Source organism: Atractosteus spatula, chromosome 1 (genome assembly GCF_055471065.1).
Source record: "Atractosteus spatula isolate fAtrSpa1 chromosome 1, fAtrSpa1.hap1, whole genome shotgun sequence".
Classification (NCBI taxonomy): domain Eukaryota; kingdom Metazoa; phylum Chordata; class Actinopteri; order Semionotiformes; family Lepisosteidae; genus Atractosteus; species Atractosteus spatula.
Window position 1 is genome coordinate 74,079,096 of NC_142706.1, and position 27,614 is coordinate 74,106,709.

The 27,614-nt window shown below is 37.6% G+C and overlaps 1 protein-coding gene across 1 annotated transcript; it reads left to right on the forward strand.

Annotated features, from left to right (window-relative positions):
- Window positions 1-1,802: 1,802 nt before the first annotated feature.
- On the forward strand, window positions 1,803-27,614 carry tlx2 (T cell leukemia homeobox 2). Its single transcript, XM_088914124.1, has 4 exons — window positions 1,803-2,363; window positions 16,239-16,448; window positions 17,482-17,719; window positions 23,253-27,614. The coding sequence occupies exons 1-4, from the start codon at window positions 1,883-1,885 to the stop codon at window positions 23,467-23,469; spliced, it is 1,146 nt and encodes a 381-aa protein (XP_088770250.1). The 5' UTR covers window positions 1,803-1,882; the 3' UTR covers window positions 23,470-27,614.

Sequence of the window (27,614 nt, forward strand, 5' to 3'; positions counted from 1 at the left end):
TATTTTAATTCGAATTAATAAGTGCTGGTCCTATCTAAACCTTGTTAATCCTATAGGGGTAATGAGACGGTAATCTTTACCCTAAAACGTCAACTTGGCTCGTCTCTTTCGCGCTCAAACTTGATTTTAAAACACTATCCTATTATTAGAAGAGATTGTGATTATAGTTATTCCATCCATGGATCCATCTATTTTCTAACAGCTTGAGAAAGCGGTCGCGGGAGAGCTGGGACCTATATAATAGCTATTATAATTAAATAATCATTTTAAAACGTACTGATTCCATTTTAAAAACTCGGTAGAGTCTTACCATAAATCACAAGGTCTTGATTCTCTGACTCTCATCGCTATTCATATTTACAAGTAAAATGTCCGTAGATTGATGATGATCATGATGATGATGACGACGACGTTGATGACAATTACTACACTTGACAAAATTACAAATAAGTGCAACTTTTAAGTTTAAACGCTATCTAGTCCTGCCCTAACCACCCACAGGCATCAAAGTAAAACAAGCACTCAGGAATCAACTCAAAATAAGAAACAAACTTAATTAAGACTTTTTAAATTGTTTTCGATTCGTGACAAACGGTACTCGCATAGACTTATTTCTGAAAAGTATAGGACACATAATAGGCACATAAAATTCTTAGGAGATGCAGCGCTAAATTCCATCTACCGCAGGTTATTAATCATGTTAGCGCTCTAACTGTTAGCTTTCAGAGAGGCCAGTATTAACATCCTAGTAGTTTATACAGTTTATACATCCAGGTAGGACTGGGGTCTTAATCGATTAATTGTAAACTATTTACATTTAAAGCTGCTCCGTTAACCAAACGCTGTTTAGATACTAGCTATCCCAGTACTTAATTCAAGCTAAAATAGTAACGGTAATTAGAATAAAAAGAAACATGCTTACTTTTGTTAATATTGCGTTGAAGAACAATGCACACGTGTTTTTGTGAAGCAGACGTGAAGGTGAGTTCCTTCGCAGGAGAAGCAGGCCTCTGACGGATGACAGCTTTGCTTGATTCGTGTTGGATTTTGCTGTGGAATATTTCAGACCAGCCCTTGAGAAAATGGGGTGCTGTTGCTTTAAGGAAAGGGAGACGACTGAGAAACCCAGCCTATCCCGGAACCCAGCAGCCAATGAATGAGTCAATCCCGGGGTTTTGGGAGAAAGAGCTTCTCACCTGCTCAAAATCAGTTTGAGGAGCGGTGCGCTAGCGCAGTCGCCGCTGTCCCAATTAATATTCATGGGAGAAAGATGAGCTGTTTATTTTGTGTCTTCATTTGGCATGATGGAGTTCCACAGAACCAGTAAATATCTCCCACGTTTAGTGGAGCTCAGCTGATCGTTGAATTCCCGCAAACGCTGCAGTGCAGGAGAAGCGTTCTCTCGGCAAACTGGCGCTCGTTTTCGGATTTGTTTTTTTTTTCCTCTCAAAAACGTTGTGTTGAATTCTATTCAACCTAATATTTTTGTTAGTCTTTTCAAATATATCTGTTTTTTTATCGGTTTTGAAAATGCTGAATCTGAATACTACGCATTCTGAGGTGCATGTTCAGAGTGGATTTTGGTGTTCTGTAATGGACACGACTAAATAGTTCGTCACGATGGATTATTTACAGTGAGTTTTGCATCAGTTAACATAATTCAGTACGGTACACTTCATGGCCACACGACAGAAATCGCAGATGCAGAGTGGCTTAATATTGTAAAAGGAAACACCTTGCCTAACTTTTCTGAGCCTTTCGTCTTGGAATGTTTTATCATTTTCCGGGGAATTCTGAGAGCATCGAGAAAAATAATTATATGCCTTGATCATTTCTAGAGTCATCCACATATATTTATCAAAATATACAACATCATAAAAAAATGGAACACACGGGGATCGAAGAGGTCAATCAAACCCATCAGCAGCACGAGCCCATCAGTTTTGGGATCGATCAGATCCTGAACAACACGGACCAGCCCAGCAGCTGCATGCTGCCGAACAGAACCGCCGAACCGGATTACCAACTGGCCTCTAACGTCTACGCCAACGGCTACAACAGCGTCTACAACCCGGCCTGCTCCATGGCGGCGGGGCTTGCGGGCTCCTACAATGTGAACATGAACATGAATGTCAGCATGAACATGAACGTTAACGTCAACCCCGGCGGCGCTGGTGGGGTAATCCGGGTGCCAGCCCACAGACCCATACCGCCAACGCCCCATCCACCCCCGCCGACCCATCCGCCTGGCATCTCGGCCGGCGTGCCCACCGTCCCGACAGTGCCCAGCATGGGCAACGTGCCGAATTTCACCTTCCCCTGGATGGAGAGCAGCAGGCGGTTTGCAAAGGACAGGCTGACAGGTGAGTTGGTTTTGGCTCGGCTTTTCTGCGGTAAGCCTGAAGACACATTCATGTTGTACTGGTGGGCGAACTGGACTCTTTTATTTTGTCAGGAAGCACCAGCCCTGTCTTTTTGCGTGTAAGTGACATCTCGGAGTCGCCTTCCCTGTTTCACAAGCTACGTTATTGATGATAGTTACTTATAACTGTCGGCACAACTATAACACAGGCTGTTTAACAAATGCAAAATATTTCGAATCAAAGATATCTAAATTGGAAATATAATACAAATAGCACTCAACGGAAATCAGTTACTAATATATGATTTAAAACTAAGGACATTATACTATAAACCTATATTTAACCGATGTATGATGCTGCTGTTGGTGATGAAGAAGGTGAAAATATTAAACTTCTGTAAATGTATTCAGTCCTCCGATTACTTCGTTATTTTGAAAGTATGAGAGTGAACCTAAAATAATGGAATTTTAAAACGTTTCAAGTTTCCGCATCATTTTAAGATCTTGTTAACACGTAAACAATGGCTATATTATTTTAAGAATGTATGCCAAAACATCATAATACACTTATAAGTTCTATAAATTAAACTTTATTAAAAACACTGCGCACTCCAATTCTCTCTTGAAGTGTTCGCAGTGTTCATGCACTGTACCTGTTTAACAAGAGTGCGGATGTTGATTTCAGTGGGCCGCTCAAGATTAATAATGCGGCCATTGTTTTTTGCGATTTGTAACCAATTTAATTTGAGCTACGTTGGTATACTACATATATATATATCTATTTCTCAGGGATCACGGACGAGTTTTATTTACCGTAAACTGATACAAGGCACACGATCTGGATACAGTACTTCAAATTTGTTACAAAGAAATTGAGAATTTCTTCAAATAAAACAGCTAACCTTTTTTCTGGAACACCGGCCTGCAGAGATTAGAAGTAATACGTAGAGGTCTCTTCATTGTAAATGTTAGCTTTTAAACTTTTGCCTCGGTTTCCAACAACTATGAATATAGTCCATTTTGTTCAGTGTGTAAAACGATCTAAAGAATCTGAAATTTAGACCGTCATAAAAGTATTGGTATGTTTTGTAGCGAACTAATTAGTTTTATGTGTATCTATACAAGTGCTGTTAATGTACATAATGTTTATATGTAAATGTATGTATATAATCTAGTTATATGCAGTATAATCTACGTGTTTGAAAATTTGTATTTTATTTCAGGTGGCCTGTTCTATTGGTGGTTACATCGTTTGCCGTTTGATTTCTGAAAAATCTCTGAACCATAGATTAAGACTGCGTTTAAAAAGTTACTTCTATCCATACGTCTTAATATATTTAAATTTTGCATTAATCAGTAACAGGTATAGTTGGATTGTTGAGATTCATATTTATCCAGTGTGTACAAAAATCCTAGCAGTCTAGTAATAACCTGTTCAAGAGCATTTCCAGTGATTTCTACGTAAAATACTTTAAAATTGTTTTCTGATAAAATTCGGGTATTTGTATTTGTATCCCCTTTCAGGTAGTTCAATTTTTTTCATTTTGCGTCAAATATTTTAATAGGTGAACGTCCGTTTTTAGCTTTAATACGGTAAAAAATCAGGTATTTTTTTAAAACCCGGCACCAGAACTTATTAACGTTGCAATAACAGCAAGTGGAGAACTGTTCCAATTAGATTCACATCACAATTAGATATAGAGGTTCTGTCCAGTTCAACGGACATTATTTTAAATAATAATAATAATAATAATAATAATAATAATAATTCAACCTTTTGTTTAAAGTAAAGAAGTACCCCAGGGTTGAATATCAAATAAAATAATACATTTGTTGTTTACAGTAATAATATTTGAATCTAATACTGTACATTCAGTCTAGTGAAATGTAAAAAAATAATATTATATATAAATGGTATTTGGGTGAAATTTGAGATTTAGTTTAACGTCAGTAATTCATCGAAAATGTGTACAGTTCTAATTTTTGAAAGTATGATTAAGATACCATTTTTACAATTAAAATCAAAAGCGAAGAGAAATCCAAATGTACCATACGTGTTACATGGCCATTCAACACATTTTAAATACGCTCATCGGTACAGTACGTGAAGCTTATAGATGTGCTTGGCTGAGGCGTCTGTTCGCAGTTGTCAATTCAATTAGGATGAACTGCAGAATGTGTTCAGAGCAAAGACGCGCGCTTCCCAGCTGAAGACTGAATGTATAACGTTATTACACGGGTTTAGGAATAATAGTGATCGCTAAGCGAACATTCCGAAATTCCGAAAATTGCGACTTGAGGTTTATACAGACCTCTTTCAGTTCGGTCGCCCGCATTAACACAAATATTCTTTCAATACAGCCAATTAAAGCATTCTAGGAAATCAGAGCCCGCTGCTCTTCGCCTATTCCGATATGTTTTGTGAGAAACCGTTTTTAAAAAGTTGTGGCGACAATGATACATTTCATTTCCATTAAAATATTTAAGTCCAGTGATAAGTAAGGTAAGAGTCGTTTTTATAGCAGTGATAAAAAACAGCCTAATATCCTGGGAAGTCATTGACAGTAAGTAGTGCCAGGTAATTCCTCTTATTATTTCACCGTTGGGCTGCCTGAGGTGCGGACGCCATCTGCTCCAGTGGCTCCAGATGACTGTGGCAGTAGGGCTATCAGCGAAACTCCTGCATCGGGACGGAAAAGGAGACGCGCACCTGAGTTATATTTATTAAAAATAATATTAAATGCTAATTAGAGTGTGAGCGCTCCAGCTAAACTAAGAGTTTAATTTAGGCCCGTGAAGCATTATTAAGTGCCCTTAGGGAACCCTGCATAATTAATTTTTTTGGAGGGGAAAAAACGGAAAAGCACTTCTAGTTGGGCGTTCGTACATATCTGTCGTTAGAGAGCGATCGGTGTGATTTTTGTCACTTTAGCTAATCGTCCCAAATTTAGTCGTCGGCCTGAGAAGGACAGAGATGGTCTGTTCTCTCCCCTGTATCCACTGTGTCTGTTAGAATGAGTGTTAGCATGCGGAGGCCTAGAATTCAATGGCAGTTAAGAATAAGGCTCATGAAGGTTTCTTTACTCCTTCATCGAAAAAAGCTTACAGAATATAATATAACACTGCTGTAGGTTGCAGACACGCATTTTCTCCTGCTTCTAAAGCAGAGTAAATATCAAAATATGACTAGAACAAAAACAACAGTAGTAATAATCAGATGAAAATAATCATCGTCATCATGCCAAAAAATATAATACACAGTATTTCAATTTAGTATCTCACTTTATTTGAATTTATAGACGACGACCAAAACTTTTCCAGTTTTCGCTTTCAGGATAAAGTCTTTTCGCTTGTTGTACAAGAGCTGAGGCAATTGCTCAGTCAGAAATGCAGAACAACAAGTATGAACATTTGTTTCTTTGCTTATAGGGAATATTGTGGGAAAGACTAGTTGCACCATGACATATAAGCAATCAACACAAATCCAAACCACTAGGTGCTTTCATGCAATGTTGATTTTACAAACCTTCACAGAATTGTGAATGCACAGTAAGTGCCAAGGATAATATCAGTTTGGCAGCCTTTTAACCTTTAAAGGGTTGTTCATAAAGATGTCTGAAGACGTGGAGCAGCTCCTATAGCTAGTTGTGTGATTTCAGGAACTGATTCTGACAGTAAAAAAATTGTAAGATTAACAGGAACATTTCAAAGCAAAAATGGGTATTTTTGCTTTGAAAAGTTCCTGTTAATCTTACAATTTTTTTTTTTACTGTCAGCTGCTACTGACAGCTAATCAAAGGAAGTGAATGACCAAAATCTAGCCTTTCTTAGCACCTTTGTTTTGCAAAAACAATTTGGCTACAACTCGTTATCTTGTTTTGGACATGCCAGTTATTTTGCTTTCTAGAAAAGTAACAAAAATGTTCAATGCCAAAGTCTTTATATATATGAATTTAAGATGAAGTGTTTGTTGCAAGTGCTTTTATAAAAAGGGAATGATAGAGGCACCAATTATCAAATAGCCTGTTGTCTCCATATTTATTATTTCCCTAAAATAATAAAAAGATACAATGGATGAAGTACTTCCTCACAGATCTTTATTTGATATTAAATTAACCTTTTTTATATACCACTGAGGGCTGGTATAAACAAACAACAGACTGATTTTCCAATAGTCTGTTCCACTGGTGTGACAAGCACATAATTACAATTTCAATTGCAAGTAAGAACTGATATGAACTAAAGGATGGCTCAGTGTGTAAACAGCTGGGCAAGATGGAGGTGGTTTGCAGCTAATGGACTTAAAGGGATTATAAAGTGAGCCAATGAGATTTTGAAAGAAAGCTGCAAGCAGCATTCAAGGCTCTGCATACGTTATTGCCAAATGTTTAATAGTGTGATTGCTGTATACGGTACTTGTCAGTTTGCCTTTGTCTTTAAACGCATTCTGTCAGTTTAGGTGCTGGGTATCCAAAACTGAAAAAAACACATTTTTTCCAGTGATCATCTGCTCAACACGAACAGGTGTGCGTAAGAGCCAACAGTCATGATTCCACAGGAAACTGAGGCAGTTTCTCCGGCTCAGTGATGCAGATGATTTAAGCCACGAAGGGTCACTGTTGCCCTGCAAAGAAACTAGATTTTTTGCCTCACATGGCAAGATATCGCCAGGTCAGCCTCTGCCAACTTATGCCAACTATGCCAATATTCCTCGAGGAGGGCACATTTTGTTTTTGCAAAGAAGAGCCCCTGCTCACAGCCTGCATGGAAAGCAAAGAGGGAAGGGGAGTGAGGCCAGGCCATATCTCTGATGTAAACAGTCATTCTCTAAAGATGAACATCAGAAATGAGAGCCAACCTGGAGTGACCGCACCTAAAGAGTCCCACCTGTCTAAAAGAGTCTGGTGCCTGGAACAGCCGGTCATCCCTCAGACCAGATTGTTCACGTCTTTTACACGAAGTGTACATTCATGGTAAAGGGCAACTCTATACATTATTCACACCTTCTCTATGGTTCCAGTTCTTTTCTCAAATGGAGGCTTCTGCTCACTTGCAGCAGGATTCTGGTGCTTTCTGTAAAAGTGGGTAAGACATATACATATTTACTGTACATGTTAATGACTGCCACAACTTAACACATACAAAAGTGGAATTAACTGCACTTGCATGTTTTCCCCGGGTTTAAGGATTGTATCACTGAATGGCCCCCTCTTATTAAATGATTAAATATCAAAAGCATTATGCAGTCTAAGAGAGAAATGTATAGTATGTATTATGGCAGGCCACTGGCGCATGTGTCTGCTCTTTAAACCTTGCTAATATACAGCATGTTTTAAAGGCTAAGAGTTACAGTACAAGTAATTATTTGAATGTGATGAAGAATCATTACAGTTCACCTTGTACATGTCCAGTATAAATCACACCAATTTCCTACAGACCTGTAGTAAGTTTTATTTTTTGTAAGTAAAAATACAAATGAAAATACAATAAGATATCATGTGAAATGAAAGAAAAAAAATGGATTTTAACCACCACCACAGATCAGCAGTGACAAATGTGTCATTTCTAGCAGAGTATTTAACATATTTAGTGTGCTAATGCATTGTCTCAATAGATTTTGCATAAAGTTAAACATTCTGCTTTTCAAGCAATAGTAGATCTTTTGCAACCATTCTGCTTTACGATTATTGTAATTCAGTTCCTTGTATGGTATTTCCATTATTGTCAAAAGCACATAATAACATAGTTACAAATGAGAGGAGGCATTTTGTTTGGCAGTTATTAGTTATTTGATCCAAGAATCTCATCTATTCATTTCATGAAAGAGTATCGGCTTCAATGACCTGGCTCAATAGCTTGTCCCACACTCCCACAACCCTTTGGGTAAATAAGCGCCTGTTCCACATAGTTTCCACTTGTGCCCAGTGGTTTGTGCTTCTCTGTTCATTCTGAAGTCCACTAGGTTGATTGTGAACATCTTTGAGGATTTTGAATGCTTGTATCTGGTCCCCTCATCATCATCTCGTTTCAAGACTAAAAAGGTTCAGTTCTTTCAGGCTGTCTGTGTAGGACACTCCTGCCCCCAAATGTATCTGCTTGCCTTTCTCTGACGTGATTCCAGAGCAGCGGTGTCTTTCTTCTAACATGGTGACGAAATGGTAGACAACAATCTAAACGAGGTCTAACTTGCACATCCTATTTTAACATAACATCCTTCGATTTCATTTCTAGGTTTTAAGTATTTCCCCTATATAAGCATTTTGTCTGCCTTTCTGTTGCTTCCCCACATTGTCTAGGAGATGTAAATGTTGTGTCAACATAAACACCTAAGTTTTATAAGTAGCCTCTTCTGTCTCCCTATCTCCGATTTTGTATTTATAGTTTATGTTTTTGTCATCTGCATGCAAAACCCTGCACTTGTTTACATCAAACATAGTCTGCCAGGTTAGGTCCTGGCCTGCCAAGTCTTGAATTTTATCAAAATATTTTTGAATTTCATTTACTGCTTCTACTGTGTTTGCTAATCGTCCTGGTTTGGAATAATCTACAATCCTGACTAGTTTACTTACTATGCTAGTATCTATATTTTTAATACCAAATTGGAATAGTAGTGGTCCTAGGATAGACCCCTGTGGTACTCCACTAATTACATTGCCCATTTGAGTGCTCACCCCTTTTTTGTACAGTAATTATGATCTCTTAGAGCATTTTTCTTCAAGACTGTTCTTCTTTTGTCTTTTCATTCTCAAACAATTTGCAAGATAGCATGTTCACTTGATTGTAGTTCCAAAAGGAAAATGGATTTAAATGACAGTTGTATGTAAAAGAAACATTGTTTTCTCCACTGTTCTAGAATTTCATGAATTGAATTTCTCTTCTAGTATTTGTTTTAAATAATGATCACATTTAAACACTTCAAACAAAATGATAAATGTACTGTTGAAATACAGTTAAGAAATAGTAATATTGCAGTTTTAAAAAGCAATCTTGTTGTGAAATGTATATCAAAACATTATTATTCAAGAAAAAATAATCTAAAGCTAAAAACTGCATAAAATGCATAAGTACATATTGACATGATAAGGTGCTACTCTCAACTTACAGAAAACATATAAGTGTATATTTTCAATGTACAATCATTAATTTTGATCTATTTTAGTATAATGACTATGAGTTAACCTTTTTCACATTACACATTTACAGAGATGAAAATGAAGAGCCATATAGATTTTTCACCATTAAATATTCAAAATGCTGGACGTTTTCTTATTAATTATTCATTAGAGGATTTACCATATGAACCGATGCACACGGAAAATATGTTTAAAAGTTAATATACTTATCAACTATATTTACAGTCACCTGTAAAATGTGTTGGGTTTAGTTCCTGAAACTGGCTGTATAATATTAATATCAGAAGACAGAGATAAGAATTAGGAAATGTGTGCAAATTAAATTCCTGTGACACTTTTCAGTATTAGAAACAGAATGTCTGAAGAGTCTTTTAATTCTGCTTCATGTTATTTAGTCAAGGTAAGCAGTCAAAGAGAGCTCATCAGAGAGACAGAGAGAAGAGAGAAAGACAAAGGAAATAGAGTAGATTGTGGAATTTGTGATGAACAATGGCAAGAGGTTCTAAGTATCCGAACTGCTTCTGCTCATATAAAATTCCATTTGTGAAGTACACCACAAATGTCACAGCAAGAACAGCACAGGGAGCATAAGCTGGGGGCGAATTAGCGATTCCAGCATAACCGCAGCACAGACATAGCCGAACAGAAATAATGATGCTGAAAACTGCACATTAATTGATTATTCAGCAGTTTGCAAAGTTGAAATATAGATGTAAGTGAGTCTCACTCCTCAAATAACACGGTGTGGATTTGTACGATAAAAAGCTCAGGTGGACTAGCGAGTGTCTCAAAAAACAGAATCATGCTATGATTTCGAAAGATTCCCAAAAGTCCCAAATGTTGATCGATGAAGACAATAGGTACTTGTTGCCGCTAGATTGTAATGATCCCTTTAATAAAAGATGTTATGAAATGACCATTTTCATATGAGAGGAAGGGTGTCTAAATATCGTATGGGTAGGACAAAGGCAGGTCAAAATGTAATCAACTCTACCTCTTCGACAGTGGAAGGAATCGAAAGGTGCGAATTTATTAAAAAATAAATTTTGACGAAGAGTCAAGTTGTAACAGTGGAAAAGGTGGCAAATATTTCAAATGCAGTTCGTTTAAGAGCTGTCACCTCCCAGTAGTGTGAATGATGCAAGAGACTTTTCAGTCATTGTCACATTTTCGGTGCTTGTCAAAAGGTCGTGGCATACTTTTGAGCAGCAGATGAGATCAGTGAAACTGAAAGTTGGGAATATCATACATGTATATTACCTCTTGCTTTGATTAGGTGGAGGCTGTTGCGTATTGTGCCTAACTGGCCCAGTGACTGACCCATGTTGATGGCTCAGTGTTTGTCTCTGAATTGGTTAAGGATATTGTTGAGTCAGACCCACTGTAGATTGTTTTTCACTCCACTTCCATCACCTGAGCCCACAGTGTTTCTTCCACGGGTGGCAGGGAGTCATCCAGAATGTTCCTGCTTGGCAGCTGGTTGTCCATGAGATTACAAGGCACCAGTCTCCACTCACAGTGTCATGCCTCAGTGCACATGAGATGAAAACATGACTCGGTCCGCATTCCTGCAAATACATCCCAAAGACTAAATACGTCAAGTCCGTACCACAGAGTAAGTCAGAGAAATAAGTACTTCTTAATAGTTGAATTTCATCATTTGAATTGTTCAGTTTGCAAGTTTCTTCTGTTTCGTGAAGCTCTTTGTTTAATTCCAGCTTGATTTCAGATGGATGACAGAGTGACGGTTTCATAAAGCTGGGATCCATCTGACTGTATAATAAATAGCAATAGATGTTGCTGGTATTATTCAATATCCCCTTTTGAATCTTTTACAGATATATTTATTAGATTGCACCAAAGGTAATATTCGCAATGGGGGAAGCAGGTCCTGTCACAGAAAAGTGTTATTAAGTATAAATGATTTTGTTATAGGCTGAAATTTCTCTGAGGCAGCATTTATTTTTTGATATGCTGATACTAAATTTTATTACTTATAAGGATCGTTTAGTATTCTCTGTGTGAAGTCCCAAAGTGATTTGGAGATAGGAGCTTTATTTCCTGTTAAACACAGTACTGTGGTGTTAATGCTCGTTTGGGCTTGTGATAATGGCATACTAATAAGTGATTCATGTCTAAGTATGCATTTCTTCCCCTTGTGAGCAACAGGACTCAAATATCACATGCAGTTCAAAGGAAAACAGATTCCTAGTGAAATAAGGTTTTATGTGAGAATATGGATAGGTTCTTCTCTGGCTCTTGTTTTATCATTTTGACATTGCTTCATTTATCCCGTTAGCAGAGAAATTGTTTCCTTTCCTCTTTAATTTGGCTGTTTATATATTTGCAGAAACAACCCGCATAAGAAAGCCATTTTTAAATTTGAATACAGGCATCATGGATAAACAAGGTTTTCACAGAGTGGCACGCTAAAATGTCCATAAACAGCAATTCAGAGGGAAGCATCAAATTTTCTAAATATTAAATCTGAAATGCAAACTACTACTGAATATTATACAAAGCTTTGGTTATATGCTGGAGATAAAAAAAACAAAAAATATTTTTATTGTCAATTAAAATGCTATTTTGGGATGCAGTACAATATGACTGTCAATCTAGCTGTCTTTGTGTGTGTTTGTTATTTAATGCTTTGTGAAATTTGGTTGATTATTTTCAGCTTAACTACACAGAAGGTAGTAAAGCCCATCAAGAATCCTGGCGTTGTTTTGGATTGTGTGACTGTCCTTTCTCTTTTCTGGTTACGGTTATTTTTGTAAGGTTTTTGTTTTCAAATGTAATTCCACTGGGGTTTTAATGACTTGCTTTCAAGATGGGAGCAGAGGACTGCATGAAATGAAAACAAGATCAGTAACAGTAACAAGAAACAGTAACAGAAGTGAAAAAATAACATTTAATGCTGAATGCTGATCCTTCTTTTAGGACTACACAATGTTGTACTTGCAGCAGTCTTGCTTATGCTTTGAGGCAGTCGTCCGTGTTTGAGATTTTACCGTGTTTCCCGCTAAATTAACAAATTATGTCCTGTTATTTTTGTCAGAGTGAAATAGCCACGTAAACAATGCAGGCTAATCACGGGTTCATTATCTGTGGGACAATGAAATTGTCAAAGCAATTGAAGTTCAAAAAGAAATGAGATAAAATTCAAGACCGATGTTTTTTAAATTCAAGATGATGTTCAATATAGAATAGCACAGGATTTTTCATGCAGGTAGTAAAAACAAATTAAAAATACAAAATGGGAAACACTGATCTAGTTGCGGATACTTCTGAAAAAGACTTGGGTGTTTATGTCGACATGTCATTTCCATTTTGTAGATAACATGTGGAAGCAATTATATAAATGCAAGGATGTGCAGTTAAAATCAAGGGATATTATGTTAAAACTAATGCACCAGCAGAGCCTCAGTATATTGTGTATAGTTTCGGTCACCACATTATACATGAGATATCGCTATTCTGGAATCAGTCTAGAGCTGAGCAACCAGATACACTGGGAGGCTTCAGAGAATGTTCTACACTGAGAAGCTGAAGGACCTCAACCTTTCTAGTCTGGAACAAAGCAAACTAAGAGGGGACCTAAAACCAGTATTCAAAATCCACAAAGGCACTAATAAAGTCAACCCACTGGACTTCTTCAGTATCAACAGTGAAACATGAATCTGAGGACACAAAGGGAAACTATGTGGAAATGCACTTATAACAGAGGACAAGAGGGGCTTCTTTGCCTTAAGGGTTGGGGAGTCTGGAACAAGCTACCCAGCCATTTTGTAAAAGCCAATACCCCGTTTTTTCATGAAATGACTGAAAATGGGCCAAATGGCTTTCTCTAATTTGTGACCCTTCTTAATGAAGAGTTTTGTCTTCGTTAGAATGCGGAAGCTACGCAGCAATTGTTGAATAAGATTTAAATGGAGATGGAGGAAGGGCCAATTGGATTGAATGCCACATTACTAATCCTGCTGTTTTACCTGAGGCTTTAGTCTGCTCATTTGTAGCCGTGAAAATGGCAGTGGTACCTTTGCAACAGCTTACCAAGGTGATCTGTGAGATTGTCTCACTGTTTATCCTGCATCTGCAAAGCAGTTATTTCGCTGGCCTGTGGTACACAGCACAGTCTGTCTTAGCTCTCTGTGCTTTGCAGTGATATCACTGCTTTCACAGATGTTCACGAGGACAGTCAGAGAAAAAAAAAACATTGCAACAGCACTGCCTTTGCTACCATAACATCAAAGAAACTGAGGATCACATGAAAAGCTCAAGGTACCCCTCTTCCTTACCCTGGCAGATTAACAGAATGCACTGCCCTTATCTGTAGTCAGCACAGTCAACCACAACCCAAGCACAAAATGCAAAGCAGTCTTGAAGGCAGATCTTCTTTGGGGACTAAACTGATTTACAAAGCAGTGATAAACACAGTGAGACATGATTAACACAGCTGCAAGAGCATATTCATATTTTTAAAAACAAAACGCTCAAGGTGTAAGCGTGGTAAATTATTTACAAATAGGATTTGCTGGTTGACATTGTTTTGCATATTGCCTCTGGTGTTTAAGATTAAACATTAATATTTGACTTCACGTACTGTATTGTCACACACTTCTCTTTATTTTGTGTGCGTTCACAATTCCACATATTCATCTCCATCTTAATGAACTTTAAACAGAAAATAGTTTCATTTAAAATCAAGCTCTGAATTACCAGGTTTCTATAAATGTCCTTATACTCGCATGGAAAGGAATAAAACTTGTTTTAAAGTTCACGGAGCCTTTAATCCTTTATTTATTTGCCCTTTTTTGCCCCATCATACACGCCTGTATTGCTCTCTATTCGTAGATCATTAGACTGAAAACTAAATTACTGAGACGAAATAAATTAATATATTTTAGTTTGTCATGTTAAAGGTGGATTATCTGAATTGCACAAAAACATGATTATATCTTATTGAAGCTTAACTGATATGTTGTATACCCATATGCTCTAGAATTAGAAGTTTCCTATGATGTAATCTCAGTTTGGAAGTGAAAATCCAAGCCAGCAGATCCTGCTACCCAAAGCAGTAATGACAATTTCTCAATTCTTGTAACCTGACAAGCAGACAATTTTTTATTAGACCTGTTTGAGATTCCTCTCCGTCTCTCCGTATTTTTGTCTATCTGTCTAAAGGGAAGCATCAGTAAGGATTATGGCTTTTTAAGAATATGCACTCTATGAATTCATATTCACATCCATCATTCATTGGATCTGATTTCTTTGTTTTATTGATAGGACTCTTAAGTGTACGCTTGCAAGACAACATGGTTTTCGGCAGTGTCTTTTTTATAATGGGAGTCACCAATTATGTCTGTTCTAGGCACAGGATAATGTTGCATATCATCTGGTGTCACAGAATACTTTTAATAATGTTGATTTAAGTGCCAAAAGAGTTGCTTATTTTGAATCAACCCCTAAAGCCTCTTTAGTGCAGATAAACTTGTAGTGCTTTCATTGAATGTGATGGAACAGCATTCAAACTCACAAAGCATCAATTTGTCATTACAATGCAGATGTTCCTTAGGGGCACAATCACAGATGTTTTTCCATGCCTTGTAGCTCCTGGTGCTCTACTTAAACAGCAGATACATTGTTCATCGTCTCATGCACTCATCTCCCATTGCTCCTTGTGGCTTCATATCAGCAGAAGAACACAACACAACACAACAGATTAGGAGCCTTATTTTCCCTTGAACGCAATTTTAACACAGAGAGGACCAGAGCCAGAGCAGCTGTAGCAGAAGAATAGTCTTTTTTAGATTAGTTTGAAAGACTACAGGCATTGCAGTGAATGTAACTTATTTTGGATTTCACATTTACAGTATATTTCTCTGTCTACAAACAAATTGCTCATTTGTACCTTGCATAAAGAAAATACAAACAAACAAAAAAAAAAGGAAGTTGCATTTTTAGTTGCTTAGAGGTTAGAGGTCTGTGTGGGTTTCCTCCAGGTGCTCTGGTTTCCTTCCACAGTCCAAAACCATAATGGTAGATTAATTGGCTTCTGGGAAAAATGATCCTGGGTGTGAGCCCTGTGACTGGTGTCCTGTCCAGGCCATGTGCCCAGTGCTTGCTGGGATAGGCTGTGGCTCCCCTGCAATTTCCCCTGAATTGGATAAAGTGGTTAGAAAATGGATGGACTGGAGTGTTATACTGTAGTGTTCTTCAAAGTGTTTGATGTTTTTGTACACTAATGCACTAAGGTCTAATGCAGAGAAATGTATAAGAACATGCTCTATATAATTATGCAGTTATTGGACAACACATCAGTTAATATCTCGGAGTTATGTATTCCTAAAAAGGAAAATTACAGAATGTGTTGACCCTTTTTACTGTAAGTCTGCTGTTTAGAATTTGAGCTGGGCATCGTTAAAAATACGATTATCCGTCTAGAGAGAAAGAAAGAGGGAGGATGAGAGAGAAAGGCTTAGCAATTCATAAAGGACGCGTTCTCTTTCTCTGGATTCTTTTTCTTTTTTCATTGAACAGTCATAACGTGCAACAACACAAACGCAGGTCATATCCTCACATCTTATAAGAAAGGTTCAAAAAAAGTGCATTTAAAGCCAGCACATTGTTTCACAGATCAGCCCACCTCATTCCATACAGTCAGTCGGGTCAATAGGAACCGTTACCCAGGCCACAGACCTCCCAGTGGGTGGCTGACTGTATCTCCCTCTGTTATTCCTTAGCGGATCAGACTGTGGAAGGACCAGTCGGAGGCCACTCTGCAAGAACAGTGGCTACATCCCTGGCTAGCCTCCACTCTGTTCCAGAAGGGGAGATCGGCAGGGCATCCACCTGGGGTTCTGTGGACATTTTAACCAAACACTATTACCCAGATCTTGCTTTTGGAGACAGTCCGCTATTGGACTTTCCATTTCTCAAGGGTGGCTGCCCAGGTGAGTTTAAAGTTTCCCTGGATAGCTGTTTTACCTCCCAGAGAATACAAGTGGGAAGACTCAGTTGTGTGTGGAAATGGGAGTTGCACACATTTGTTCTCTGAGGCCCCTGTCTGTGAGAAATCGCAGTTAGGGAAAGCATACATTTTTTTAACACAGCCCGAAGCAATGGGTTACTTCCCGTCCATTACAAATAATCTGCAAAAGTGCTTCCTTCCATCGAAAAAGTAATGGCGGGTGTCTTTATGGGTGACCATCGCTGTGAGTTTTCTAGGTAACACTGTGAGGACTGCTTTTGAATCCTCTTGATTCCATCTACAATTTCCTCTTTGAAAATCCATATTAAGTCCATTTAAAGAGTCCATTTTAAACTTCAACATTATGTTCAAACAAAAAAAAATATAGCATTAATTTATTACCCGTTTTCCATACCTATTTTGACTTTCACTGACCTATTCATACTTTGTGAAAATATTCAACAAATTCTAATCTGGAGTAAAAGCTTGGAAGGTTTTCCTGTAACATTTAAGTTGTCTTCCTGTTCTCTTCTTTTATTTTATCCTTATTCTAGTTTAATTTATTTTTAATAATTACCCTGCTCCTGAAGTGACTGGAGGTGAATTTACTCTTCTGCCCTTTTCTCCTGTTTATGCTCCTGGGAGCTTTGCTCTGTGGCATTGAAGCAGAAGCTGGAATGGTGTGTTAGCCGTGTTTTTTCTTCCTCTGTCCTAATGATGACCTGAATTAATTCCTCCTGCAGACAGCTATCTATGTTTCCCTCTTTTAATGTTGAAAACATTCATATTCATATACAGTACACCATGTGGAGTGCTTCCCAGAATGTGTGTGGAATGATTCTCTTTCTAATTTTATGCATATGCATATGCAGAACATTACTGTGAAAATACTAAAAAAAATTAACATTATGAATCAGGGAAAAAAAATAATTTCTTCTTCTTTGACGCATTTTTTTTCCTTCACGTTGGCACCATGTCATAATCAGCCCTTAAGGATATGTGTTCATTTTCGGCAGCTGCCCTGTCACCGTTTTCAGTGACCCGGAGGATTGGTCACCCTTATCAAAACCGGACGCCCCCAAAGAGGAAAAAGCCCAGGACATCTTTCAGCCGGGTGCAGATCTGTGAGCTCGAGAAACGCTTTCACCGGCAGAAATATCTGGCTTCTGCTGAACGAGCTACTCTGGCCAAGGCACTGAAGATGACAGATGCACAAGTCAAGACCTGGTTCCAGAACAGGAGGACGAAGTGGCGGTAAGACTCCTTGAGGGTCGATCCCTTCACCGCGTGCCTGCAGTGCGTAGCGTGTTCTTTGCATGGTACCGTGCTGTTTCTTCAGTAACGCCCAATAAGAAAGTCTTAAACGCTTAAACTATTTGATTGCAAAGATTGCATACTCTGTTCTTCTTAATGAATCAGACAGAATTTGGAAACGTTTTTCAAAACTTTAGAATAATCTAATAAAATTAAGTCTTGGGCAGAGTTTTTCCTGGAATGTTTTCGACCTGTGGTTATGTGCCTGCTACCTAGATTAAGGATTGTTGCCTATCCTTGAAATAGGTTGCTCATTTTTGATTTGGGTATTTAACTTTTGAAAACAGAAAGGCTAATTTCCCATATATTTTTATGTGTAATTGTGTAAAACAATCTCAATAAAGAGAAGTACCAGCACTGTCAGTTTTAGTTAAATTGTGACAAATACAGACAGAAGTATAAATATATCATAATAATGTACTGTAGCTCAGAAATGACTAATAATAAGACTAATTAGCTAAAAACAAGCTATATCTGTTTCTTGGACACAAACACTTATTTCTGTTAAATGCATATTTAGAACTTATTGATGCTCTTTAAAGAATTCTTTTCACCAAAAACATAATCCCCACACACTCAAAACCACAATTTACGAAATCATCTTTTCTTTCTTTTCCTGTCTTTGTTAAATGAAAAAATTCATACTTCTTTAATATGATTTCTTGCATTACATTGCACAATTCCAAAATATATCTGCTTTTTTATTTTCTATTACTGAAGAAAATACAGCTTTTTTGGTTTGAAAATATTGGCAAGACACTGAGAAATGATGTAAGTGCAGAGACCACCCAAACATTGCTCACAGCATCAAGATTAAATTATTACCCCTGCAAATTCACCTAGTCCCTCTTGAAAATAAAAACAATAATGTGGTTTTGCTTAGCTCTGCTCATTTTTTTTGAAGGACACAATTTTACTTGACAAAGCAAAAATACAGTGGCGATTAAAAGGTTTCCTGGGCCATTCTGTCAAAAAAATATTGACCCAGGTTTCTAAATAATGGAACATCATTCGCTTAGGAAAGGTTACACTAATCTACTCAATTTATCGGTCTTTGACCGGTATATTCACTTGTTAAAAGGGGTGCATACCTGAGTTCAGATGTAGCTTTTTACTTTGAACTTTATAAGCAAGGCAGAGTGTGGGGTCAGATTCTAACAATAAAAGTTGTCTTTGTAGTGAGTTGTAACACTCTACTAAGGATTTAGGAACAGTACTTTTAAGGCAATCTGAGGTTCTCATGACTGTTCAAGCCAAGAGCAACAGATTAGTGAGCTCAGGGTGGATTTCTTTTCATATTTAACCCTACGTTATGTTACTGGGATTGATTTCACATTGCCAATAAAAATTACTCAAAGTAATTTGATCTGTCTAGCAAGTATGCAGCCGGAATCTGATGGGAGAGTTTGAGGCACATGAGCGATGGAAAATATTGGACCTTAGACGTCTGTGTCACAATGAGCAGGCATATATTTATTTCGGCTGGATGTATCTAATCAAATTATTTTCATGAGGCACTGGCGTGGTGTGTTATTTTCAATGATATCATTAAAGCTTTGGATACGTGTTGCCAATAACCAGAAAAGGTTGATTTAAAAACAAAACAGAAAATCAAACTGAAATGATTTTTGCTTTTTTAAAATTGAAGAAGTGAGATGATGTGAAGTGAAGATACAGTACAACCCGTTTTTTTATGTAATTGTTGTTCGGATCTGTCAGTTTAAAAGCCCTGCATAGAAACACATTTCCAACAACACCAATAACAACAACAGTGATTTATTATTATTATTATGATTATTATGATTGTTAACATTAACTAGAAGCAGTGAAAGATCCTTTCATTATTTAATAAAACCACAATGTACATGTTTAGTGTTCAAGTTTTTAATAGTCTTGGCTTCTTTTCACGTTGTATGTGAGAACCTGTCATAACTGTCTTCTCACAGGAAGAGCAAACACATGTAAAAGCTCATTTTGCCATGATGCAGTTTAAGTGTTAAAATTGTAGTGCCTTTTTCATTATTTAATTGGAATTATGATTAACAATTTTAAACACAGACTTTTTCATAGGGAGCCCAATGGAAAAAATACACCAGCAAACAATTTTCATAAACTTAATTATTAAACAAATAAAATAATAATATGAGCAGGTTGTTAATTACACTACAACCTGGACTACAACACAAGATTTCCCAATAGTGTGTTTTGCCTTTCTGGTATGTAAAGAACATAATTCACTGAAAACTTTCAGCCTCTTTATTTTAAATAAAATCTGACATTCTGGATTTAACTTGATTTATCTGAGATAACTTAGTTTACTCAGCTGTAAATTTTTAACTATTTTACTCAGTAGTGCTTTGCATTGACATGTTATGGTCTGAACTTGTCAGATCGCTGATGCCGATCAAGGCTGGGTCTGGTCAGTCCTGGGATGAGAGACCTCCTAGGAAAAACAAATTGTTGCCGTAAGTGAATTTAGTGTACCTGTAGGTGGCGCTCTTCCCTCTAGACCGGATTTCCAGACCAATGCCCCAGTATAGTGACTGTGGACACTAAACTGTATGAGGCGCTGTCCTTCAGATGAGACATTAAACTCATCCTGAAAACTTGGTCGTTTTAAAGTTTAGTTCTTGGCCTACCTACAGTTCTGAAATAGGTGAATGAATTTCTTGCTTCTCCACCTGATCTGCTGTGCAACAGGGTATCTGGCACCTAACGGCTAAAAAACCTGCAACCCAGGTGGGGCTGCACTTGAGTGGTGGATGAAGTGGGACCCTTCTTATATGGAAAGTGCCTCCCATGTAAAGAGCCAATGGTGCAAAGCACTGTGTGAGGAGGATTAGTAGGATTCCTTGTGCACTCAAACCTTCTGTGACCAGTTCCCTTATCTTAAGTTTGATCTGTATGTTATCAGAGTTTACACTTTTTGTGTTTTCAAGCACGGCAGCAGATTTTGACTCGGGTTTGCAAATGAAAGGGCACAAAAGGAATCATCTTTCACCCACGGTTTCTGCTATGTTTTTCTCCTGTCCCATTTCACAACACACTCCCCAGCACCGCTGCTTGCTGGATGGGCCCTGTGCCGATTTGGGAACTGCAGATTACAATACGTCATTTTTGAAAGAACATGTTTACAGGAACATTTCAGCCGCTGCTGTAGTAATTGGTGTTTTTTTTTTAAAGACATCCCCCTAAAGGCTGTTACAGAGGTTTATCATGGAACTGTTAACTGACGGTGGCTTTCTCAAAATGCATTTTACAACAACAACTACAAGAATCATCAGCATTATCACAAAACTTTTATTTACAAGGCACCATTCCAAACCCAAGGACACTGTACATCGTTAATAAAGAAAAAGACAAAAAAATAAAATAAAAGTAAATGAGGAAAAAAACAAGAGTATACAGGTTTTTACAGGTTGACTGTAGGCAATCAGATGTAGACCTTGGTAAAAAGTTAAGTTTTTAGCTTAGATTTGAAGAGAATTAAAAAAGTTGTCTCTCGTAAAGTCTGAGAAAGAAACAACGGTCAGCAGTTCCTTTTGCTGTTGCTTCATGCACTGCATTTAAAAAAACACTGATAATGACGTTTACTTAATGTGGCCACATTTCCTATCTGGTAAGTCTGAAGGTGAAATAAGATAATCAGAAACTTAAAAAATGTTGCTTTAAGAGCCAGAGGCTTCCTCTCATTTGTAACCTGTCTTCTATTCTTGTGAACACAGATGTAATAATTCTGTCATTTGAATTCAACAGTAGCCTGTTCTTGCAACTTCATTGCTCTATGTTTTCATTTTTAATAATAAGAGAGTAACTCTTTTCCATTCATGTTATTTTGGAACACACTTGTCAGGACACATTTTGTCCTTTGCTTTGTGTAGTTTTGATTTAGACCATTACATTTTCACTTATTGTAGTTATATCTTGACCATCAGCTGATGAGTCACATTTTTTATAACATTGTGCAGGTCCCTACATCTTAATACCTCTGCAATCAGGAAACATGTGGCTGTGGGTTTTGTTCACAAATCTTTGACTTTATTGTGTTTGCTTTCTGATTTCTTTTTAAGGACTGGCTAATTGTAAAGGCAAACAGGTCTTCACTAGCAAGTCTTCTTTCTCAAAGGAGGAAGGAAACAGTTTTCATGCCTTTTGCAAATAAGAAGAAAATAAGGGTTGCGAATAATTTGAACAGCACGTATAAATGGAGACACTGAAAAATGAAATGATTACTCACATTAAACTGACAAAACACACTGCGAGGTTCAATGCTTTTAAAAGATATTGATGTTGAAGTTGGAGAGCTGTTTGCAAGCATGTTACAGTCTGCCTTATGCTTCATTTGGAAGAAATGAAATCAAGAACCTTTTCTTTTTTAAAGAACACAAATTGATTGACAAACTGTAACGTGTCTCTTTTAGTGTTGTATTTTTTATGTTCTACACTACATTGCCACATTACTATTTTCTATATTTAAACACTTGATGAACGTGATATATATCATCTGAATGTTCATTCAGCAATAGAAGTATATATATATAAAAGTATATATATTCACGTTCATTATTATTTATTAACATTGGACTGATTAACAATTGGTACAATTAACAACAAAAGAAAATCCTTGATGTTTCAACACGGATATATATTATTTCAATTCAGTCAAATAACTTGGTACAGTCTATTGCGTTAATACTGTTACATGTGTTACAGTGTGCAGCTACACATGGTTAAAAATAAACTAAAAAACAGTTTTGTATATTTGTAAATCATTTTCATTCTCACCTCCGTCATGCCCATTTCCTCCCTGCTCCCTGCCTCTTCATACCTACTGTACTCTGTCTTTTGTTCTCCTGCCTTATTGATCTGATGGACTCCCTCTCTCCCTCACACCTGAAGAAGGCTCCACAGCCGAAACATTGTGTTTCTTTTCTTTTCCTTTCAGCTTGAAAAAAATCTTTACTTGTTCCTTCGCAGCCTACGCATGCTGATGCAGCTCCCTACCTGAACTTGTTCTTTTGTACATAATGACATAGAAATATGAGTAGTTCAGATCATTACCTACACAGAGTAAGGAAACTGGTTTGGCCCCCTAAGGGTCTTCCCAGGTTTCAAAACTTTTCACATTTCAAGTTTCATTTCCATGTTTTTTTTAATGCAATTCCCAGCACATCTCTTTTCCGAGGAACACTTTCAGAGCAATTGTTATGTAAAACATCATGCGAAAGAATGTGTGTTGTTAACTAAAAAAGAAAATACAAAGCTTTTCCTTTTCTAGTGTTTTAATATCTTTCACCTATATCTTTCAGGAGAGCAAGATTTTGAAGTGACCTGTGGAGGCATAGTAATAACTATGTTATAACTAAGACATAAGTATGTAATAAACACAGATAGTAATTTAATATATTAAACTGTAATGAAACTGCCTAAATGAATGAAGCTCATTCCTTTTCCTTTTTTTCTGGCACTAAAGGAGGCAGACCGCTGAGGAGAGAGAGGCTGAGAGGCAGCAGGCTAACCGCTTAATGCTACAACTGCAGCAGGAGGCCTTCCAGAAGACTCTGACTCAGCCCCTGCAGCAGGACCCCCTCTGCCTACACAACTCCTCCCTCTATGCCCTGCAGAACCTCCAGCCCTGGGCTGACGACAACAAAGTCACCTCCGTCACATCTGTAGCTTCTGTGGTCTGATGAACAAATGTAACCTACTGTAGGGCAAAATAACATGAGACAGGCCAGAAACTGAGAAACACCCTACCTCCCAGCACTCGCATGGGAGATTATGGGTTGGAGTGGGCTTGCATTTGGACAGAACTGTTACCAGGCCTTCGTCATTGTAATTTCCTCCTCCTCAGAGCTTCAGCAGCTCTACAGACCGAACCAAGCTAAACACTTTGTACATTTTTTGTATGTTAAAACAGTCTTTTTTTTCCACCCTGACACTGAAATGTTAGGACTGCTGTGATCAAGAGAATGAACGGGACTTGATTTTACTATACTACCCTCTGTGTTTTTTATGATGCAAAATAATTCCGCTGTATGCAACAATTCAGGCCAGGAAATTACTTGGTGTCAAATTTCTGTTAAACTAGGAGGCCTAGTTGAAAAAGAAAAACCAAGTCTCAGAATATTGCAGTGCTTGAGATGTATTGCTGAATATTAGCCCATTTCTGACCCCAGCATTTTCATATTTCCTTTGAGTAGCCCTTGTGTTCTGCAGAGTCAGTGAGAAGATAGCCCCAACCAATGTGGAATCCTTGAGTCTTTAATATGTGTGTCCACAAAGCCTGAATTAACACCTCTTAATGTTGGTCAGCAAGTAACACCAAAGTTCTGCATCTGTCACACTGCAGCACTCTTCTGTCTGCTTTTTTGTAGAAATATGCAGTGTGCTGTATGATCCCCATTCCATTTTTCTGTGGCCTCAGGGTTGCTTCTGAGGAAATGCATGCCATTGAAAGTCCTTTTCTTGAGAAAGAGTTTTCTTATGACAGACAGTCTTGCAAGTGGTTGTCCTTCTCTTTAAAATGAGAAAATATTTGGTTTAAATCTTTTCCAGATGTACTATGGTACACCAGACAAGGTATGTGAGGCTAAATCTGATTGAATCACATGAAAAATGAAAAAGAAAATACTCAAAAGAAACATTTCAGAGTAGAAATAAACCCAAAACATTGTTCATCTACAGCACATCTGGTGCTTTCTTTGCAACACCATCCGCCACACCTGCAGTCTTTAAGTCCTCCAGAGCTACACTCTCCAGTGACTTGAGTCACGTACACCTATGAGCAAGGACGTCTTGATAGTTCTTTAACTGAAATTGAAACAGAAGCTTTGGTACTAATTTAGAAAACATCTTAAATACTTAGACTATTTGAACAAACATATGGTAACAAAAACAAATGCGTTGCTTCACATGCCAGCTCTGGTAGAAATTGCATCTTAATGTCCGTTTTCACAAGATCATCCATCGATTTCCTAATTGCTTTTCCAATTCAGAGTCAAGGGGAGCTGCAGCCTATCCCAGCAGACAATGGGCACAAGACAGGATATACACCCCGGGCCAGACACCAGTCTACCACAGAGCGCACACAGACTCAGACACTGACTTACACCAGGGCCAATTTTCCCACAAGCTAATTAACCTACTAGAATGTTTTTGGACTGTGGGAGAAAACCACAGCACCTGGAGGAAACCCGCATGAACATGGGGTGACCATACAAACTAAATGCAGATAGGACACCAGGTCCGAAATTGAACCCAGGGCCCCAGCACTGGGGCAGAAATGCTAACCACTGTGTCAACATGCTCCCTGTTTTTGAGAGATTAGCTTTTACATTTTGATTCACATTTGTAAAAATATGGTCCCTGTCCAGCTTAGGAATAAAAAAACCAATAAGTTGTCTAAATAAACTCGATCATGCGGCATCAGAGGTTTCTAAATTTCCAGTGAACCGCATTGCAACATGTTATCATGCCCATAAATACAAGAACTGGGGTAATTTAAAATCAGTCTTTCATACCCACAGTCCAGCAGGTTTTACAGAACCTAAGAACCAGGCAATTTCACTTCTTATATAGATCAGTGGTTCAATTAAGTAATTGTGCTCTTAAATCCCTGAGTTGCTCGATTCCTGCACCCCTGGAGAAGCATACCTTTTGAACAGAGACGTGCTCTGTACTGTTGTGAACAATTAAGTGACTTTTTTCATCCATCAGTCTTCAGAACCAATCATAAAAACCCCTGGCTACTGGTCTTAATCAGTGACCATAGCTCCTGGTCTTGTGTTTTATTCCACCTGAACTTTAAATAATATAATTCAATACATTATTGTACAAGTGGCCTGCCCTGCTCCTAACCCCAAATCCAGCTACTAAAGGCCAAACCCTGCTTCATTCAAGAAACAGCTTGATACAATCTTTGGATCGATTAGCTAACTACCAAACAGCCATGATGGTCCAAACATCCTCTCATTTGTAACCTTCCTTATGTTCTTATGTTTCTGAATGTTTAGCAATTTTTGTGCAGCTACTTAAGCAGGGGATTTATGCAAGTATGCATTAGAGACTAATTGAAATGGAAATATCACTCTTTAGCTCTGAAGAACCATGAGGAGTTGCTCATGCCTTCACTCAAATCAGTTTGAGGAAGTGTATTTACAACTGTGAGACATGTTTATAAATACAAGGCTGTGGGAAGACATCTGAAACCTTCTTTCAAGAAACAGCTGAATTGGTTCCCTTTGTCTACAAAATATAAGTTCTTACTTAATTAGCTGCATTGAGTGAATATTGAGTGTTATAAATGTGAGGTTCTCAGTCCAGCCGACCTCTCAGTTACACAATTCAATCTTTATTGACTTGATTTTTGGATTTGACTGTTTAAAGGGTTTTAAAGGTGTTGAAGTTTGCCTTATAACTACTTACTTCGTAAGTAAAATATATTCCCAAAATGTTTTCCCAGACCCTTAAAAAAAACGAAGTATTCCAATCAAGCGTCTTGTTAGTTCAATTAAGGCTCCAGTTAGGTAATTAATCTTAGCTGGAATGACAACCTGCTGGTTCAAGGTCCTCCAGAACTAGGATTGTAACCTGTCTTCACAAAATTCACAATTTCAGGGTGAGTTACATAACCTGATTGATCCTGGCTCTCCAGTTTCAGGGTTAGTCACCAGTATTATAGGCTTAATAAGTGTGAATGACCACTGCTCGTCCAGGTCTTCAGCCATTCAGGACTCTATATTCTATATAATAGCTCTCCTGGACAACACTTCTTCTGACTTCATTGCTTGTCAAATCTAATTGTATCATTCCAATTAATCCTCTTCCTCGTACGGCATGCATCTCCTCCCATTCTTTGCAGTTACTTAATCAAAATCCAATTAAATTAATCAAATCAAAAGCTAATTTGTTTAGCAGAAGCGTTTTAAATCATTTTCAGCTGGTGAAACTTGCAGTTTCCAGTTTGAAAGAAATAAGAGTTCTTCTTTCATATGCCATATGTGATCCAGTTCAGTCCTCTTATGGGGATCAGGGAATAATTCTATAGGGTAATCTAGAACAGTCTATCTTAACTTTATTATCTTTAGAAACCAGGAGTAAACCAGAACATCCATCCAAATACTTACAAGACCAGGAGAGAACATGTAAATTCAGACAGACAGACACCCAAGGCCAGAATGAACTAAGCCCCCTACTTCTGTCAATCATTAGCACGAATCGCCATGCCTCTGTATCAACCAATTGTTAAAATGACACTTATAAGAAATTAGAAATCATATTAGTTCACTTAAGAAATTGAGAGGTCTGCTGGACTAAAAGTCACAAGAGTCATGAAAACCAGTATTGGTAATCCTTCCCCTACAAAAAGATTCAAGCCTCTACTAAGTCATAAAAACACCTATTACTGTATTAATGCCTCTTTGGAGAACTTTAAATGTGTCATTTTAGCAGTTGAATTATGATGTACTTAATTGTCCTGGTTAAAAAAGAACAATCTTTTTACTTAGGACATATCCATCTCACTATTATTGTTGATTTGTTTTTTATTGCCTAGATACAATGATCAAGTTATATCAGATCGAAGAATTTAACAGAAACCACAAATTCTAAGTTTTACCATAGTTTGTGTATCTACCTGCAAGGAAGGCTGTCAGTACAGTTCATTTAAAGGATTGTGGGTTTGTCAAGAAAATTAACATTTGTCTTCACTGAGTAAAGTGTCAATCTGCAAACCATTCTTCATGATGAAAAAATGTTTTTGAAGAATTCTTTTTTCCGAGGATCGAAATAAGCAGAAAAAAAATACTCTAAAATAAAGTTTAATATTTCAAAA

What these genes read in the sequence shown, in the direction of transcription:
- tlx2 (XM_088914124.1), top strand. Translation starts at nt 1,883, where the DNA reads ATGGAACACACGGGGATCGAAGAGGTCAATCAAACCCATCAGCAGCAC. An exon ending in TCTCAAGGGTGGCTGCCCAG is followed by an intron (nt 16,449 to 17,481) that starts GTGAGTTTAAAG and finishes CATTTTCGGCAG; the next exon opens with CTGCCCTGTCACCGTTTTCA. An exon ending in AACAGGAGGACGAAGTGGCG is followed by an intron (nt 17,720 to 23,252) that starts GTAAGACTCCTT and finishes CTGGCACTAAAG; the next exon opens with GAGGCAGACCGCTGAGGAGA.